This window comes from Podarcis cretensis, assembly GCF_951804945.1.
Source record: "Podarcis cretensis genome assembly, chromosome: 2".
Lineage (NCBI taxonomy): Eukaryota > Metazoa > Chordata > Lepidosauria > Squamata > Lacertidae > Podarcis > Podarcis cretensis.
Genome location: NC_137171.1, coordinates 124,978,391 through 124,996,670, shown reverse-complemented (window position 1 = coordinate 124,996,670; position 18,280 = coordinate 124,978,391). Strand labels below are relative to the sequence as shown.

Here is an 18,280-nt window from a genome sequence, read left to right as displayed (position 1 = left end):
CTGTTCTCTGTTAACCAACTAAAATTAATTTTGTCAAACCTTAACACATACTGGATTTATTTTAATTAAATTCATAGTTTTATTATAAAAGAACATGCAAAAACACAAGCTCTAATACCCTTAACACAATCTGAATATTGATTAAGCATAAAGGGTACAGAGGGGAAAGGATTCTAGTTCTCAGTTGTACTGTAGATTATGGAAACTTTCATATCTATAAAACCCCTTTAAAAGATAAGGAACTAGATGTTGGTACACAAATTCTTCCCAAGGATTGGAATAAACCTGGGAAATCATGACCCATACCCTCTGACATCTATTCAATTCAAATAGGGACGTCTTAAGAAAAAGTGGGATATTCCGGGATTTTCTGGCTTCTGCAAATTCTGGACTGTCCCTGGAAATTAGGGACACGTGGAGGATGTGATGGACTCATCAGAAACTTGTTCTGAGTTGTGGTTCTAATTTTAAGCTCCCGTTCTGCTTTCTTCCAAGAAATGACAGATTAGCAGTTGTTATTGTTTATTATAGATTAGACTGTGTTTATTACTGTATATAGAATATATATATATATATATATATATATATATATATATATATATATGTGTGTGTATATATTCTGTATATACCTCTCCCGGTATGCCCCATGGAGAACCTCAAGGTCCATAAACAGCAACACCCTAGGGGTCCCGGGCCCTAAGGAAGTCAGATTAGGTTCAACCAGAGCCAGGGCCTTTTCAGCACTGGCTCCGGCCTGGTGGAACGCTCTGCCTCATGAGACCAGGGCCCTGCAGGATCTGATTTCTTTCCGCAGGGCCTGTAAGACAGAGTTGTTCCGCCTGGCCTTTGGCTTGGAGCCAATTTGATTCCCTCCCTCCCTCCCTCCCTCTCTTTCTTTTTTCTTTTCCTTCTCCTCCTGCGAGGAGGCTACATTTTAATATTTTAATGTTTCAATATTTTAATGTTGTATTTTAATTTTGCTTTTAAGTTGTAATCATTCAACTTGTTTTTATTATTGCTTGTAAGCCGCTCTGAGCCTGGCCTTGGCTGGGGAGTGCGGGGTATAAATAAAAATTATTATTACCCGGTATTATTATTATTATTATTATTATTATTATTATTATTATTATGATTTGGAAAAAGCAATAAAGTATGTTCTAAAATGTATTGTGCCACCTTCACTTTGGGGATAACATCTTATTCAGTTCTCAAAGAAGAATCAATCTTTGGTTTATTTTGTAGGAAACTATATTTATTGCTAGATTAAGTGCAAACATTAAGCAACTATCTGAAGCAAACTTCTCCAGTTCCCAGCAGCCAACATAGCCAATGTGCAGGAATGAGAAGTAGTGTTGAGTAGCATCTGAAGGGCACCAGCTTGGGGAATCTTCTGCTGCACAGCTTTGAGATACTTCTTCTTCTTTCTTCTTCTTTGGCGATTACTTGTAGCCGAGTAAGATTGTCTTCCATAAACATGGTTTTAACAACGAGTCCATAAGTGACTGTGGAGGTCAATTCTGGATCCACACATCCTTCCACAGTGGAGACATTGGTTTCCAGGTGGGAGTTGATCACGGTGTGGATTTACCAAGCGTGCCTTCCTCTTAGCACGTTTCTCCCTTGCTTCCTGAGTTCGAGTGTCTTCAAAGGCCATGACACCTTTGGTAAAGGCTGTTCTCCAACTGGAGCGCTCACAGGCCAGTGTTTCCCAACTGTTGGTGTTTATACTACATTTTTTTAGATTTGCCTTGAGACAGTCTTTAAACCTCTTTTGTTGACCACCAGCATTACGCTTTCCATTTTTAAGTTCGGAACAGAGCAGTTGCTTTCAGGCATCTGCACAACATGACCAGTCCAACGAAGTTGATGTTGAAGAATCATTGCTTCAACACTGGTGATCTTTGCTTCTTCCAGTACACTGATATTAGGTAGTTCGCCTGTCTTCCCAAGTGAGGTGTAAAATTTTTTGGCCCTTGTGGAAAGATAACTGCCTAGGTAGGAGAAGTGATCGGCATTTTCCAACGTTATGCCATTGAGTTGGATTTTTGGCACTACAGAGGAATTATTTTGTACTTGGTGCAGCACTTTGGTTTTTTTGATGTTGAGTGATAGGACAAGCTTTTCGTAAGCTTCTGCAAAGATACTTAGGATGGTTTGGAGGTCATCCTCTGAGCGTGCACACACTACGTTGTCATCAGCATACTGAAGCTCTATGACGGAAGTTACGGTAACCTTACTCTTTGCTTTCAGCCTGCTCAGATTGAAGAGCTTTCCATCTGTTCAATTTATGATTTCTACTCTGGTGGGGAGTTTCCCTTTGACGAAGTGTAGGATCATGGCAACGAAAATAATCAGTTCTGTCACCTTTTTAAAAGAGATAGATAATGTTAACCTCGTCTGCTTTTAGATATAGTTTTAAGTAGTTTTAAGTAGTTTTTTTAAACCCTTTGGGGGTTTATCTTTTATCTTATCTTTTAATTGTAATGAGTTAGTGGCTGCGTCATCTCCTCAACACTGCCTTCGCTTTTCTTAGCATTAGCGTTTTATTGTTTTATTGTTTTATCACCGGACTCGAGCTTTAGCCTTGCTGCCTTGCCGCACCCCCCGCCGTGCTTTGGTGCTGTGGAGCTGGGTAGTCTCTTGAAACGAGTGAGAGGGGAAGGAAAAGAGGTCTGGCCTGACTCCCCTGCCGTGAAGGGACCCCGTCACTGAGAAAGGAAAAACTCAAGGTGGGTGATCGGAAACACCGTAAAATGGGGTTGAAACAAGTCCCCGTTCGAGTCCTGTCGGAATGAGTAAGAGCGTCTTCAGCAAATTAGGCTGATAAGAGGCGCAGCTTGAAAAAACCCCCAGCTTCTATCAGCTTCTATCAGCTTCTATCAGTAAAAGGACACTGGGAGCCGACGGAAGAACTCTCAAGCTTTCCTCCCTTCCTTCCCTATCCAGCCCCAGCAAAGCCCTTCTTGTTATCTTAATGTCCGGAGGGTTTACTCCCCACGCCGCCACTCTCCTCAAGTCTGTCCGATAATAAGGAAAACGGGTGACAGCTAATTTATTGCCAACTCCGTGTTATGCTCTGAACTATAAGCTATCAAATTACAAACAGCCACCCCAAATCTTGCCTCAATTTGGACTTTAGTCTACAGCTGGGTGGAGTTTTTGACTTCCTAAGAGACATAGTTTCTGAAACAGGAAGAATAACCCCTGATTGGTAACAAAGATTTACAAATGGTACTTACTAGAAAGAAACGTAAGGACCTGGGGATAGCGACAAGTCCATTGTTCCAGGAGTGTTATGAGAAACAGAGTAAAATCACGCAATACTTTTCACATACAAGGGACAACGAGAATGGAAATGGAAACGAGCAAAAGATGGCTGAGATGATTGAGTCGAAGCAGGATGAGGCCCTTCTTTTTTCCTCTGCTGCTCAAGATCACTCAACCTTCTCTAGAGGAATACAGGACTCGGAGAATAACAACCAAAATAGAAATACAATGAGCCTGGCCCATGAAATAGTCTTGGCTGAGATATTATCCTCAGAGTTACAGGAAGAAACCCGAAACTCCCAGAAAACCCAGACTTCATCTATGGGCTCCCAGACGGAAAACAATGACTGCTATCCTCAGGACTGGCTGCTCTCTATAAATCTGGATCTGGCAGCTATGAAAAAATATTTAACAATAACAAATGGGCTGCTCCTGACACTAGTGGAAAATTATTCCCTCCAAGCTAAAGGCTCAGAATCTCATGGTGTTGACCCACCAACCATCCCTCAAGAGTCAGAATATACAAAGCAACTAGCAACCAGCAAGTGCACACAAGGATCATCAGTGGAAAATCATTTATACCAAGGAAAGGACATAGGGTTGTATGTCTCTGTCCCTAAAACTGAATCTCCTACCCAAGTAAATCAAAAGAAGCGAGGTATCAGTAAGAGATCTCATAAGAAGAAAGCTGAAACTAAAAAGAAAAGTAAGAACATAAAAACTACAAGGAAATCTGTCATAAACCGACGTGCATGTAAAGTATGCTGGAAAAGACTATATAAGCTGATTCCAACAAAATCAAAAATAAACTCTAACAAATCTGCTACACACGGCAGCAGAGAGAACAACAGTGTGGATCCAGGAAAAAAGATCCAGCTGAAGTCCTTGAAAGAAACACCATTGCTGCCCAACAAAATAAGTGAGGTAACGGAATCACTACCCGGGTGCTCTATGCTGAAACCTCAAGGACCCATAAATATTAAAGAAGACTCACCCCATACCATTGATTATGGCAGATCTCAAGATGAGCCAGTAGCAGGGCAAGATCTGTCCCAGGATAAAGGATGGAAACTGATACTGGCAGATAGGAAGTTGGCTTTTCTAAACTACCCGAAGCCAAAGGGCTTCCTCACACAGAAAGAACGCTTGGTGCATTTTGTGAATACTTTAGATGATATACTGCCAGGGAAAATAAAATTAAATGACATTATCTCAGTAGATTTCATATTCTACAATGGATACTCTCTGCGAGTGATTGCCTCCTTCAAAGATCAAAACTTGGCTAAATATATATATAGATCAAGACATTTGCTGTTAAAGAAAAGGATAACGGTAACAAGATATTTTGAAAACAACACATGTTTGAATTTGTTTTCTGATGATCTTACGACAGCTGAGATAAGATTTACTTGTAAAGCAAAGGAGGAGAGAGGACACTCAAAAGACAAACTGGAACATACTGAGCAAGGGTCCCTGAAACTAAGACAGGAGATGAGACTGCCTAATGAGGGGACTGATAACTTCTATCCAGAAGAAAAGGCATTAATAAATCAGTTTGGATTGTTGCCTTTCCTTGCCCAATCTGAGATCCTGGGAAGATTGGAGACCCTTAGAAATAAGCTAACAGAGATGAATGTTCAGGAAAAAGTGAGAGAGAAAGATCCGGCAACGGACCAATTAAAGAAAGAGAACCTCCCTGAAAAAGCCAAGACAGACCCCATGAAAGATACTCCTATAATACCTCTGTAACTGCAGAGATAAACCTGTTAACAATAGATCTAACACAGAGCGCAAGGGACAACAACAAACTACCATCTAAGAAGGAAACCATCCCTATGGCAACCATGAAAGACTACCCTTACAATATCTCTGCAGCTGCAGAGATAAATCTGACAGCAACAGATCTAACACAGTGTGTAAGGGACAGCAACAAACTACCATCTAAGAAGGAAACCATCCCTATGACAACTACAACGCGCTCTTGGACTAGCATGAGATACCTGGATGAGGATGAACTTGGTATCAGACAAATAGAACACCCTAAGGTAGATTCGCCAAAAAAAGGAGTACTGATCACTAATGTTAGCACGCTGCACCCTTCAATCGATTCCATTGAGTATCTGGGTGATAATACATCTATGGACATTGCCAAAATGAACAAAATTCAACCAATAAATAAAAAGATAGGCCCTAAAAACCTTTTAAAGGCAAATTGACTAAGATCAACTTTTGGCAAGACAACGTGCAACCTTGCCCTGCTAACTTGGAATATTGCAGGTTGGCAAAAGAGGACTTCTGACCAATCCTTTGTTAAATATATTCAGAGACATGACATTGTGTTTCTCCAGGAGACCTGGAGCACAAGTGAAGTGGAGTTAAATGGCTTTTCTGCGTTCTCCCTCCCAGGTCTCTTAAGTACTAGAGGGGGGCGAGTTAAAGGTGGGTTAGTTACTTTAATCTCAACAAGGCTAAGGGCCATATTTAAAAAACTAGACCCACTAGACCATCTGGCCACAGCTGTGCAAGCACAGTGGAGAACCCACAGCTTGCTGCTGATTAACGTATACCTACCCCCACAAAGAGAGAAAAGATTGATAAGAAATACCTGGGCTCAGTTAGAACAGTATCTTGACAAACTATCAAATCAATTTCCTGATGCCTCTGTAGTGGTGGCAGGCGACCTAAATGCCAGAACTGGACAATCTGATGAGGCCTTGTATGCCCATTTCCATGAAACAGCCCCCATTATAGAGGAAGCCTACTTAATACCAGCTAGAACCTCCAAGGATAAAGGCTGCAATTATGCCGGCTTATGCCTATTACACTTGGTCAACAAGTTGGACTTGGTTATACTGAATGGCCGTACTGAGGGGGAGAAGGTCGGAGAATTTACATTTATATCTAATAATGGCGCCTCCACAATTGATTATATAATCGTGTCGTATGATCTTCAAAACAAAGTTTTGGAATGCAAAGTGGAGGAGCGCTTAGACAGTGACCATCTGCCATTAAGTGCACTCGTAGTTGCGGGAAAGGATTTATCCTGCGCTGAGAAAATCGAACATTCGAGCTCTACAGCTTTGGAGCTCAGATATTCTCGTATCAGATGGACAGATGAACTGCATAAGGAAATTTCAAGTAGGCTGTGTTCAAAGGAATTCCTCATTAAGAGAGATAACCTTATAACTTCCTCAAGCCATGAATTAAAAATAAATTTATTTCAGGAGTTAATTTCACTCCTTCAAGATTCCCTGAAGGAAAAAAGGAACAGGTCAAGTAGGCAATCCTCAGTATATAAAAACTCCAAACCCTGGTTTGATCAAGAATGTCAGGACATGAAGCTAAACTTACTGAAAAAATACAAAAATTATAGATCTGCCAACTTACCCCAACTCCCCACGGTCTGGTTTGAAGATAAACGAAATTATAAAATCCTGATCAAAAACAAAAAACTCCTGGCACAGAAAAGAGAATGGAAATGCCTAATAGATGCATCCAGAGAGAGAGACTCGGCCACCTTCTGGAGAATGGTAGCAAATGGAGTGCGATCTACCTCCTCAGAAGTGGAGTATACTATACCTGCAGGGACATGGGAGGCATTTTTCCAATCTTCATATTCAGCTCTGCCTTTGACACAGCCACTAACACAGTGTGAGGCAGGTGACGAGTGGCCTCCGGTGTCGGTTGCGGAGGTCAGGAGGCTTATTCAGGCACTCAAACACAGAAAAGCCCCGGGAGCAGATAATATCTCTCCTGAGCTTCTTAAAGCCAATATTGACTGGTGGGCACCAGTCCTTGCCAGCCTATTCACCAGCATAGATCAAACAGCAATAATACCAGAGGACTGGGGATTGGCAATCATCGTTCCCATATTCAAGAAAGGCTGTAAACTTGATCCAGCCAATTACAGACCAATCAGTCTCTTAAGCATCATCAGCAAACTCTATGCAACTCACTTACGTGAAAAGTTTGCGGACTGGCTGGAACGGGAGCACATCCTTAAGGAAGCCCAGGCTGGTTTCAGGGCACATAGATCAACTCTAGACCAAGGACTGGTATTGCAACATCTAGTGGAGAAATACACCTCAAAGAAAGGAGGCTCCCTCTATGTAGCCTTTATAGACTTCAAATCAGCTTTCGATTTGATACCCCGGCACAGACTTTGGGAAAAATTAAATGCCACAAACATCGACAGACGTCTTTTGCTTCTCATCCGTAGATTACATGAAAATACTCGGATCCGTGTTAGATGCGACCGTTATGGGAACCTATCAAAGGAAATCCAAAGTTTCCATGGTGTCAAGCAAGGCTGTGTTCTTGCCCCTATTCTATTTAATTTCTATATAAACTCTTTAGTCGGAAAGATGGAGGAAGCAAGTACTCACCCCCCAAACCTAAATAATATACCAATTCCAGTCCTTTTGTACGCAGATGATGCGGCACTTATTTCCTTCTCTTGTGTGGGCCTAAGAAAACTTTTACGAGCTCTTACAGAGTATTGCGAAGCTGAAGACCTAATAATAAATTACACTAAATCAAAAATTATGGTGTTCTCCAAGAGAAAACTCCGACATAAATGGAAAATTAATAACCAACCTATTGAGCAAGTAACATCTTTTAGATACCTTGGAATAATCTTTGATGAGAAGGGATCTTGGTGCCATCAGATTAAGAATTCCATTGTAAATGCGCAAAGATCTTCTAGAGCTATCATAAGATTCTTCTACAGAAAAGGAGGTCAATATGTTCCTGCTGCCTCCCAGGTCTTTGTCGCAAAAATACTTCCACAACTGATGTATGGCACCCAGATATTTAATTGTCAAAAACTTAAGTCCCTGGAATCTGTACAAACTAAATTTTACCGCTCCCTACTAGGGTTACCTACCTGCGTTTCCAACGCAGCCATTAGGCTGGAGGTAGGTCAACTCTCTATTAATGCCAGGATATGGATCTTGAAGATTCACCTCTGGCTAAAACTTATATTTTTTCCAGTGGGAGTGGCTCCATTGACTCTATTAGACCCGTTTCAGTCTAAATGGAGAGTGTCGCTTTATGAAAAATTGAAGGGCCTGGGGCTTTCCTCACAAGAACTTATAGCCTCAGGTTTTGAAAAGGCTAAAAGGATGGTGAGCCAGCGAATAGGAGATGCAGAGCTTCAGGATCATATGAGCAAGATAGATAAATATCCAGCTATCCAAGATTATGGAAAAGGGTTTAATCTAACACCATATTTGCTGGATCTACAAATCGCAAAATACAGGCGGGCGTTTACCCTTACCAGATTTGATGTACTGCCATCTGCCTTACTAAAGGGCAGATACGAGGGCAAACCCTATGCTGAACGAGTTTGCCCATGTGGTCTGAAAGAGGTGGAAACGGCTTCACATGTGTTGCTACACTGCGACCTTTACGGGGATATTAGGTCACTGTTTATCTCCCCCATCGTTCAGAAATTTCCAGGTCGATCTGAACTTCAGCGGCTGAAAATCCTACTAGGAGATAAAAACCCAGAAGTAACACTGAAAGTGGCCAAATTTTCTGCGGCTGCGATCAAGCGGAGGGCATTAGCTGTAAAATGTTGGAGTCCCTAAAGTCTGCTGGGATCTCTTCTCTTTCCCAAATTTTTTTGATGAGCTTGTGAAGTTGTTGTGTAAGTTCAATTCCACCCTCTTTGAAGATTTCAGCAGCTATTCTATCAGATCCACTGGGGAAAGCGCGCCTCAGGTTAAATACAGTTTCAGGTTAAGAATGGACCTCCGGAACATATGTTCTGCAGGTCCCTGAGTGATTTGCATGACTTGAACTGTGCCCACTTTCCAAAATAAATCTGTTTATAGCACATTTTCACTTCCTTTCCTTCGCTTGGAATAATCAACAGGTGCGTCTATTACAGGTTCATATTATTATTATTATTTATCATTATCATTATTTAAATTTGTTAGTCACTTTATCTTGCCCAGGGCAAAGCAACTTATAGCTAAACATACAGACTGTGAGAAGAGGATACCATGCATGATGGGCCTTCTGGACTCTTCAGGTCTCAATAAAGTTCACCCAAAGTCAACTTTTTCCCTCTGTGATCCATGTTAATCTATTGAGTCAACATGTTTTTCTCCTGAACTGCACCTATTCCCATAAGCTTTCAGGTGGGAGACAATTAACAAACCACACCGATCTATTCTTGACCCTTATTCTTAACCTTTCCAGAGTCGAAGAGTTCTCCTCACACACCCTTCAAATGGTGCCTTTGGGAACAAAAACGCAAACATCCCAAACAGGGGCATTGGGTGGTTATTTACTCCACTCTTCCTGAAAGGATTTGTGTATAAAATATTTTGTGTGCCACAGAGTCCCTGGGGGCAAGATGTAGGCAGGCGAATGGCTGAGAGAAGACTGTGTGCCGCATGATCAGAGCATAGGAAGCTGCTTTCTATCTCAGAACTGTTAACTGACTGCCAGCAACTCTCTAGCTAGAGGACATTCTCAGCCTTAGCTGGGACAGTTAGCAGAGATTCAACCTAGCACCTTCTGAGTTGCGAAACACATGCTGTACCACTGAGCTGTGGTTTTTCACCTTTCACTCTAAAGACAGAACTAAAGGCCTTCACTCTAAAGTCAAGCAACTGCAACATCTGCCTTGCAACAGCTTAGGGTTTCTTCCAATTAGTTGGGAGGACCTGTCACAAGGAGAGTGTAGCAGCCAGACCCAGAATGATAACGCCTCTTCTCTTGCTGCCTCTTGCAACCTACGGGATGCAGCAGAGGACAAAATGCCCACTGAATCTGAACAGGGATCAAAATTCTCCTGTGAATTTTTACAACTCAGGGCATCACCTCATTGGTGGAGTAATATCTTTAAGTTTCATTACCGACGAAATTTCCTTCACATTTTCCAACCCACCCTTAAGTAAGGTTCACTTGTAAGTAATGACTTATTGATGTATTTTTGTTTCCTACCCACTCTCCAATTCTCTTGATATATCTTGGTCAGTCTTTTTTTCCTGGATTCCCTGATAAAGGGTTTTGCTTTTAAATGTGTGAGATGAAACTGACAGAAGGTAAGACAGTCTGTGCTCTTGGGGGCCTGAGCAAGAATGGTGTTGCTGTGGGGTCCTGTGATATTTATTTCATTTATTAATTAAAAGATTTTTTTGTATCTTTCAGCTTCTTGAAAAGTAGCATTTCAATGCCTTTTGACTTTTAATAACAGTAAAAGATTTCAGTCAGACTTGCCCAAGTGTATTATATAAGACAGAAAAACATGTGAGGTGTGTTTGTTGCAGTAAGAAAAAAAAAAAAAGGAAATTGATTCTCTCATTGTCTCTCACGGAGCACTGGAGCATGAAAACTGGGAAGCTGCCCACACTCAACTGGAAATAATATTCTGGAGGAGAGATTAGTCCTCTCACAGAGAAAAGTGCATAAGGCAACTCTCTTTCCACAGTGGGAACAGCACCAGCTATATAAACTGCAAACTTCAAATGTCCACTCTGCTTAGGCCATTCTAATGCAGGCTATGGAAGCAATTTGTCTCTGTGGACTTTGTCTCTGGTGTCCTACAGAACCCAACTTCACAAAGACTCTTAGCTGCTGTGAAGAGCTACGCTTCCCGTGCCTCCTTTAGAAACATGCAAACCATTATCAAAGTCCAATTTTTGTGAGCTATGCAATACAAGGAGAGGTGCTTGGAAAAAGTGGCAACTGCTAACCATTGGTCAAAGAGGTTTTCTAGAAAAGGGGCTGGTTTGTGTTCTTGTCTTCCCTCCATCCTCCTCCTTCCCAAAGATACTGTGGAAACTGATATTGGTAGACCTCTGCCCCACTTTGCCCTTCATACTAGCTTCCTTTCATATTTGTCTTGATTTACACAAAAAAGAATGTAACAATCATTTTCATTGTGACACACTTTTTACAGTTGGATGAGTGGGAGAGTCTGGCAGATTCTTTCCTTCTTGCTTGCCACTCAAGAAATCAATCAGAACCCGAGGATCTTACCCAACATCACTCTGGGCTACAGCATCTATGATACCTATTTTGATAGAAGAACAACTTCTGATGCCCTGATAGACCTCCTCGCTGGCGGGAAAATCAACATCCCAAACTACAACTGTGGAAGGTGGAAAAAGCTGATAGCTGTTTTTGAAGGGGGTGAATCTGACATCTCCATGCACATTGCAAGCTTGTCAGGCATCTACAAGATCCCACAGGTAAGAACTGGGTTCGAATCAAACACACTTGGCAATATTTGCTGCCTCATGGAAAAGCAATTGTTGTTGTTGTTGTTGTTGTTTAGTTGTTTAGAGCACACCAGGCACTCCTGTCTTCCACTGCCTCCCACAGTTTGGTCAAACTCATGCTGCTAGCTTCGAGAACACTGTCCAACCATCTCGTCCTCTGTCGTCCCCTTCTCCTTGTGCCCTCCATCTTTCCCAACATCAGGGTCTTTTCCAGGGAGTCTTCTCTTCTCGTGAGGTGGCCAAAGTACTGGAGCCTCAGCTTCACAATCTGTCCTTCCAGTGAGCACTCAGGGCTGATTTCCTTAAGAATAGAGAGGTTTGATCTTCTTGCAGTCCATGGGACTCTCAAGAGTACATCTGTCAAATTCAGGTTCTCTGTCATATTGCAAAAAGTTGCTGGTAATCTGCCTTCTTTAGTATCTTTCCCCCCTAATTGTTCTGTCCATGTCAAGTGAAATTACACCATTTAAATCCCCCATTTCTGATCAGCAAATTCAAGTTAATCAGTTTCCTTTTTAAAAAAAATAGAATTCTCCCTTTTTCATTTGGGGTATAAATTCCATTTAAAAGAAGTTTTTCACCTTGTACTGCAATCTGCATTACACTCTTCCTAGATTTTTTAAGATTAATTTTGGCTCAAATTTTGGTTTTACAAAAATGACAACCCTTCTCTGTTTTGATTTGTCTGCTGTGATGAACTCTATTCCCAAATTTTTATTAATTAGGACTCTTCTATGCCTTTTTGCAATATGGGTCTCTTGTAAGCATATTACATCTGAGTTCTCTTTTACCATTATATGTTCAATTCTATTTCTTTTTATTTTATTATTCAAACCATTTACATCCCAACTGCACATTTTAAAATCTGCTCTTTGTTTCTCTTTCCTGTTTTGTTTTTCCCTAAAGTCTTGTCTTTTCTTTGTCTTGATTATCTAAAATATCTAATTCCTCCCTGTTGCCCCCCTCCGTTGCCCTCTCTTCCACACCTCTGGTCACTCCTCACGGGTGGTATGAGTGTGCTGTCAAAATCTCTGCCATATCTTAACGAAAATTCTTGCACCTGCTTCTCAATTGTCAGTTTACGTTTTTGTTTCTTGTATGTAAAAGAGATTCCTTCTGGGAACTCCCATCTGAATTTTATGTTTATTCTGGTTAAGGCGCTTGTCAGAAATTTATATTTCAGGTGTTTTTGCAAAAGATGTGGGGGACCATTTTGTACATATACACTGGGTTTCCATCAACCTGGAGTTGCCTACCCTGGCAACACTTTTTGAGGGGGCACCCTGAACCCTCTGCAAACTCCGGGCCAATCGGATGATCGGCACTGCACTGCTTTTCAAGTTGGCAGGAAACCGGAAGTCAAATCATGCACAACTTTGAAACATTGCTTTCCTTGAAGTGAAAAGCCATATAGAATTTTTTAAATAAATAAATGGGTATTTTCTGCATGTGAAATAAATGCTCAACCACTGAGCATTGATTGATTGCAAGAGAGGTGAATCAATGGGCCATCGCTGGAGGAGAAGCTACCCCTCACTGATTTACATCAGTCAACCTGGACACTGGAGTTCTGGGTAGGGTCGGGAATTAAAAAGCCAAAGACTATATAAAAAAACTAGTGTGGTGTAGTGGTTAAGAGCGGTAGTCTCGTAATCTGGGGAACCGGGTTCGTGTCTCTGCTCCTCCACATGCAGCTGCTGGGTGACCTTGGGCCAGTCACACTTCTTTGAAGTCTCAGCCCCACTCAGCCCCACTCAAATCACAGAGTGTTTGTTGTGGGGGAGGAAGGGAAAGGAGAATGTTAGCCGCTTTGAGACTCCTGAAGGGGAGTGAAAGGCGGGATATCAAATCCAAACACCTCTTCTTCTTCTTCTTCTTCTTCTTCTTCTTCTTCTTCTTCTTCTTCTTCTTCTTCTTCTTCTTAGAAAAAGAAATCTTCTGAGGTTGCACTAACTAAATTTGTCATCATCTTTTGCATAGAAGTATCCAGTCTGGGTCCTGAAAAACAAAGCATCAATTTCTTTTCATTTACTTTCCAGTTCAGTTATGGCTTTGTTCATCATGATAAAGTCCAGTCCCCTTTTGTCTACCAAATGGCTCCCAAGGAAGAAATTCAATACCAAGGAGTGGTGCAACTCCTCCTGCATTTCAGGTGGACATGGGTCGGCCTCTTTGTTCCAGACAATGACAATGGAGAAAGGTTCCTGAGTACCTTGACACCTCTGATGATGGAAAAGGAAATTTGTGTTGCCTTCGCAAAAAGAGTAGTACATAGAACTTGGCTGTGGGCACCCCAAGAACCACCTGCCATGTGGAGACAAGTCAATGTCTTTGTTTACTCTGCAGACTCTCAATATGGACTTTTTATAATCATAGAGGTACAATCCCTACTGGAAAGGATACAAACTGAGGGGAAAGTCTGGATAACCACTGGTCTTCAGAACAAAATGTTGTTACTTGATAATGCCTGCTTTCAGTACGCCCATGGCTCTTTGTCCTTTGTAATGAGGACCAAAAAAAGGATGAAAAAGGACTACTATTGGCCAACGTCTTCAGCCAGTCTAAGCTATGCGAGAAAAGCATTTGACTGTTCATATCCAAAACATGCCTTATCTGTGAGGAGTTTGACAAAGTGCAGGGAGAAGGAGAATCTGGAGATGTTGCCCCAAGAAGAGAATGAAAGAATCCTGTCCCAAGATAGCTACGTGAATTACTTTAGTATCCAAACTGTGGCACAGGCCTTGAACGCTGCATATTCTTCCAGGTCAAAGAGGATGTCGATTGTGGGTGGAGGAGGCAGCTTGGACCTTCCAAGGCTAGAGCCATGGCAGGTATGTCCTTTTCCTTTTGCAACCTGCAATTTGTTCTCCCAGCTCTGGAATCAGCATGATAGGATCATGGGAATCTGTCTTGCACTGAGTCAGACCATTGGCCTCTCTAGCTTAGCACTGTCTACATTGACTGACTAGCAGTGGTTCTTCACTGTTTCAGGAAGAGTATCTGTCAGGATTTTGGTGGGTGCTAGCAGAGATAACAGCCCGGGACTCCAGCCGGCATTACAAGATTTATTAAGTCCAAAAACTATGTACAATCCGGAGCTCTTAAAAGCATGACTTTCTCAGTCAGTATCAGATGCCGGAAGTGGCTCCTCCCTCTACCCTTTCCAGCATATAAACTTCCTGAAGCCCCCCCCCCTTTTCTCCTCCCCCTACGTAAAGAGCAAAGCGTCGGAAGCTGTTACCTTCTCCCTGTTTCAGTGTTTCCTGACAGACCCTCCTCCTCTTCCCTCTCTGACGAAGTGCAGCTGCTCATTAAAGGAGGCGGCTCCCTGTACATTCCACTCTCTCTCCCCTTCTCAGCCAACAGTTCCCTGACAGTATCTCTCCTCGCTCTCCCCATCCTGGAGATGGGGTTTGAAGCTGGGACCTTTGGTGTGCAAAAAAAAAAAAGATGCTCTGAGAATTCGGCAACCCTTCTTCACCCATCAATTTGCATTCAGAGTTAAGCATTTCAGTGATGCATTTTATTCATTTATTCATACAAATTTATAAGCCACCCTTCATCACATCAACATGATCCCAGGGTGTTTTTCATGCAAATGCATTGAACAGAAAATACAATACAATGTTAAAATAATACAATAAGGTTTGTATTGTACAATACAATGTTAAAATAATACAATAAGCAAAACGAATTTCCCTATGGGCTTGCTTCGCAAGATGAAATGTCTTGCGAGTTTTTCCGACTTTTTCCCCCTCCCCCCCTTTTTCTAAGCCGCTAAGCCGCTTATCAGCTGATCCGCTAAGCCGCTAAAAGCCGCTAAGAGTCGCTAATAGCGCTAAGCCGCTAAGCCGTCAATGGGCTTGCTTCGCAAGACGAAAAAACCGCTAGACGAAGAGAATCGCGGAACGGATTCTTTTCGTCTTGCGAGGCACCACTGTATATAATATAATAAAATGAAGTTGGGCTTAACATGGAACATGACAAGAAGTTGCATTTATACTGAGTCAACCCGTCGATCCCTTTAACCGGTCTTCATGCTGGATCTTCATTTCCCAGGCCAAAATTAGCAGCTGGGTGCTGCTGCCAATTTGTCAATCAACTGATGCAATAGCGATGTCAGCTGCATTCATGCTTTAAAGCCCTGAGTGTCAGCAATTCAAAGCACAGTGAGAGGCTTTCTGAAAATTATTTACAAGCACCTCCAAACTGTTCCATAATCCTCTGGTGTTTATGGGCCCAAAAAGTAGCACATTGGCATTTGCGAGAGACTTTCCAACAGCCCCACACTGTTACTTGAACATGTGATTTTTCAAGGTTTCAATAACTACCTTGGGAAAGAGAAGTCCTTTCCAATGGATGGAAACCACTTCCGCCTACTTAACCAATACATGCTCACAATACATCACCTGATGGGTGGATTGCACCCTAAACGGCCTCGGTCCAGTATACCTGAAGGAGCGTCTCCACCCCCATCATTCTGCCCGGACGCTGAGGTCCAGCGCCGAGGGCCTTCTGGCGGTTCCCTCATTGCGAGAAGCAAAGCTACAGGGAAGCAGGCAGAGGGCCTTCTCGGTAGTGGCGCCCGCCCTGTGGAACGCCCTTCCAGCAGATGTCAAAGTGATAAACAACTACCTGACATTCAGAAGACATCTTAAGGCAGCCCTGTTCAGGGAAGTTTTTAACGTGTGATATTTTACTGTAATTTTGGTTTTTATGTAAGCCGCCCAGAGTGGCTGGGGAGGCCCAGCCAGATGGGTGGGGTATAAATAATAAATTATTATTATTATTATTATTATTATTATTATTATTATTATTATTATTGCAATGCACCTTGCTTACACTTCTAATTGATCCCTTGAAGCCTCACCCATCTGACAGCTTACAAAAATAGCATCACCCAATGAGGAGACATGCTGGGCCATGTTTGATCATGTTCTGATTCCCTGGTCTGAAACATCTCATGTAGAAAGTTTTGCTAGCCATGCTGCACAAGATGATTTTGTGGGAATGAGTCACTGGATTAAGACTTTTCTAGTCGTGAACATTTGCCTCTCTTCTTCCCAACGAAACAGTGTTCTTTCGTGATCTCTCCCATCTGCCTACTTTTTCTCCACAACTGAAACAACATTAAAACCATTGTAGGCGTGTGACTGATATTAGGAATGATGTTAGGGTACTGTTGTGTGTTTTTCTCTACGCAGATGCTAAGGAATGCAAAAATTGTCCAAAAGATCAGCATCCAAACAAGGACCAAGATCAATGTGTCCCAAAAGTAATCACCTTCCTGTCCTATGAAGAATCTTTAGGCAGCCTCCTGGCTTCCTTTGCCCTCTTCTTATCCTTAACCACAGGCTTTGGGTTAGGAATCTTCATTAAATACAAAGAAACACCAATAGTCAAAGCCAATAACAGGGATATCTCCTACATCCTCCTTATCTCTCTCCTGCTCTCCTTTCTGTCCTCCTTCCTCTTCATTGGCCAGCCAAGAAAAACAACCTGCCTTCTCCGACAAACAGCCTTTAGCACAATCTACTCAGTTGCTGTCTCTTCTGTTCTGGCAAAAACCATCACTGTGGTGCTGGCCTTCCTGGCCGCTAAGCCAGGGAATAGGGTGAGGAGATGGCTAGGGAAGGGTTTGGCCAACTCCGTCGTCATTTCCTGTTCCAGTGTACAAGTTCTCATCTGCACCCTATGGCTGGGAGTGTCTCCCCCTTTCCCAGAATCCGACATGCACTCCCAGCCTGGAAAGATCATCCTGCAATGCAATGAAGGATCTGTTGCCATGTTTTATGTTGCCCTTGGCTACATGGGCTTCCTGGCTGCCATCTGCTTCACGGTAGCTTTCCTAGCCAGGAAGCTGCCTGGAAACTTCAATGAAGCCAAGCTGATCACCTTCAGCATGCTGGTCTTCTGCAGTGTTTGGGTCTCCTTTGTGCCCACCTACCTGAGCACCAAGGGGAAGTACATGGTAGCCGTGCAGGTCTTCTCTATCTTGGCCTCCAGTGCTGGGCTTCTGGGATGCATCTTCATTCCAAAGTGCTACATAATTATACTGAGGCCAGATCTGAACATGAAGGAGCACCTGACAAGAAAAAACTAAGCATGACATTTTACTCTTAGCTCTAGGGATGTTGTGGAATCATAGAACTGTAGACATGTTATTATCCAGAAGGTTCCAGTGTGTGCCAAAAATATTGGGTGTCTGTATAAATATTCAAGCACTTTCCAAATAAGGCTGGAGAAGGTGATTCTTAGCCTGAGATCTTGGGGAGCCCCTACTTGTCACTGTAGATGAAGATTTGGATTTGGATTTGATATCCTGCTTTATCACTACCCGAAGGAGTTTCAAAGTGGCTAACAATCTCCTTTTCCCTTCCTCCCCCACAACAAACACTCTTTGAGGTGAGTGAGGCTGAGAGACTTCAGAGAAGTGTGACTGACCCAAGGTTACCCAGCAGCTGCAAGTGGAGGAGCGGGGAATCAAACACGGTTCACCAGATTACAAGTCTACCGCTCTTAACCACTACACCACACTGGCTCTTGATGAAGGTGGCGCAATGAAGGTGTACTCTCACTCAGCAGAAGGGACAGTTATGAGCTTAGAATCATAGAATCATAGAATCATAGAGTTGGAAGAGACCACAAGGGCCATCGAGTCCAACCCCCTGCCAAGCAGGAAACACCATCAGAGCACTCCTGACATATGGTTGTCAAGCCTTTGCTTAAAGACCTCCAAAGAAGGAGACTCCACCACACTCCTTGGCAGCAAATTC

The 18,280-nt window shown here is 42.5% G+C and overlaps 2 protein-coding genes across 2 annotated transcripts in view; one reads left to right on the top strand and one right to left on the bottom strand.

The window, feature by feature from the left end:
- Positions 1-18,280, bottom strand: part of LOC307210988 (vomeronasal type-2 receptor 26-like) — a gene marked incomplete at its 5' end in the record, with an annotated part of 266,099 nt that overhangs the window by 27,889 nt on the left and 219,930 nt on the right. The gene's annotated exons all lie outside the window — the stretch shown is intronic.
- LOC307209885 (vomeronasal type-2 receptor 26-like) lies at positions 10,310-17,802 on the top strand (the record flags this gene model as incomplete). The annotated part of the gene is made up of 4 exons (XM_079965254.1): positions 10,310-10,325; positions 11,236-11,474; positions 13,544-14,423; positions 16,637-17,802. 4 exons carry the CDS (start codon positions 10,310-10,312, stop codon positions 17,605-17,607), a joined length of 2,106 nt encoding a protein of 701 aa, XP_079821380.1. The 3' UTR covers positions 17,608-17,802.